The sequence below is a fragment of the Penaeus monodon genome, chromosome 21, assembly GCF_015228065.2.
Source record: "Penaeus monodon isolate SGIC_2016 chromosome 21, NSTDA_Pmon_1, whole genome shotgun sequence".
Taxonomy (NCBI): Eukaryota; Metazoa; Arthropoda; class Malacostraca; order Decapoda; family Penaeidae; genus Penaeus; species Penaeus monodon.
In genome coordinates this window covers 26,558,351-26,559,966 of record NC_051406.1, presented here as the reverse complement: position 1 = coordinate 26,559,966, position 1,616 = coordinate 26,558,351, and the positions used below count along the sequence as shown (strand labels likewise).

The following is a 1,616-nucleotide window of genomic DNA, read 5'->3' as shown; positions in this document are numbered from 1 at the left end:
AGACTTGTTACCATGCCACTTTCCTCCTCCTAGGCAGTGCCAAAGGTGGCAACATTCCCCCCAACAAGCTCAAACCACATGCACGTGCCTATTCCCTCCGCCAAGGCCCCCTCTACCACAACTGCCAGTTGCGGGCTCCAGATGACCAGCCATTATGCACCATTGATCCAAAGAAGGCATACTGGTATGTGGCAAAGGGGTTGGGTGTGCTGGTAAGTGAAGAGCCCTTGGTTGTGCGCCTCAAGTTTGAGCCTGCTGGTCGCCCTCAAGCTGAACTTCAGGATGGCCAGTTCTACCTGCAGGAGCGCCAAAACTTATGCGTGGTGTGTGGCAAGGACCAGTCATATATTAGGAAGAATGTTGTGCCCCATGAGTACCGCAAATACTTTCCAGCGATCCTGAAGCACCACCAGAACCATGATGTGGTGTTGCTCTGCTTAGAGTGCCACCGTGTAAGCAACATCCGAGATAATGCTCTGCGGAGCCAGCTGGCAGAGGAGTGTGATGCACCTATCGGCACCGACAAAGATGTCAAGGCAACGTTCGACAAGGCCAAGAAAGCAGTGCGCTACGCAGCTAGTGCATTGCTAAGGAAACCTGCTGGCATCCCTGAGAAGAGGATTGCTGAGTTGCAAGGTGTTGTTCAGAGGCATTATGGTGTGGAGGAGCTCACAAGGGAGCTACTTGAGGAGGCAGCCAACATGGAGGTCAAGGTTTACAACAAGGAGTATCAGGCACATGGTCACAAGGTTTTTGAAGTCTACAGCAAGTATGGACTCGTCAAGTTGGAGCAGAGATGGCGGCAGCACTTCCTGTCCTCCATGAAACCAGAGCACTTACCTGAGTGCTGGTCTGTCACCCACAATGACTACAAGTTGCGGCTCAAGATGGCTCGCCTGCCACTTGACCACCCCGACCGCCACAATTACAAACTGGCTCTTGTGGGAACAGAAGGAACTATCCATGTGCCCTATGACCCCTCACAGGACAGGAGGAGAACTGTGCAGGAAGGTTCAGCACCCAGTAAGGAAGTTACTTGTGATGAGTCTCCCTCAACTGAGGAGAGTGAGGATGAGTTAGTGGGTGAGGAGGAAAGGGAAAGATATGATGAGATAGTGGAGACAAACAGTGACAGTGAGCCCTATGGAGAGGACATTATTCAGGAGTAAAAGACCTGGAAACCTTTCTGTAATGTATATAAAGATACTCATAAGCTCTCCTTGATTTGGAGTTATGATAAAGCTTTAGGATAAGGAATGAGTTGTACAAATCTGTATTTGTTATGTAAATTAGTAGTTTTATACTTTTATATCAATATTTATTTTATTTACGAACATTTTTTCTGGGACATTCACAACTGGATTTATTTTTGACAATTAGTGGTGAAGACCCACAGTGATTTTATACTCTGTTAAGTAAGGCTTGCAGTGCAGTACATAGTCTGTTCCTCGAAAAGTATTTATTGTGTGTAAAGTATAAAGGTGTATATATTATCTCTAGTTTAGTCTTTGTAAAAAATTATATAACTTTTTTTTTCTCTTATTTTTAAAGAGGAAAGGATGCATTTCTGAAAAACTTGTTTATGTCTCTGTCTAGGAGATGAAAGGGAGATAGTA

General features: G+C 45.7%; 1 protein-coding gene across 3 annotated transcripts in view; it reads left to right on the top strand.

Annotated features, from left to right (window-relative positions):
• LOC119586390 (exonuclease 3'-5' domain-containing protein 2-like) overlaps positions 1–1,616 on the top strand; it is a 13,538-nt gene extending 11,922 nt beyond the window's left edge. For all 3 annotated transcript variants that reach the window (XM_037935111.1, XM_037935110.1, XM_037935112.1), the window contains exon 7: positions 34–1,616. In XM_037935111.1, the coding sequence (XP_037791039.1) occupies positions 34–1,169 (1,136 nt within the window). In that variant the 3' untranslated portion in view covers positions 1,170–1,616. The remainder of the gene's footprint in view (positions 1–33) is intronic.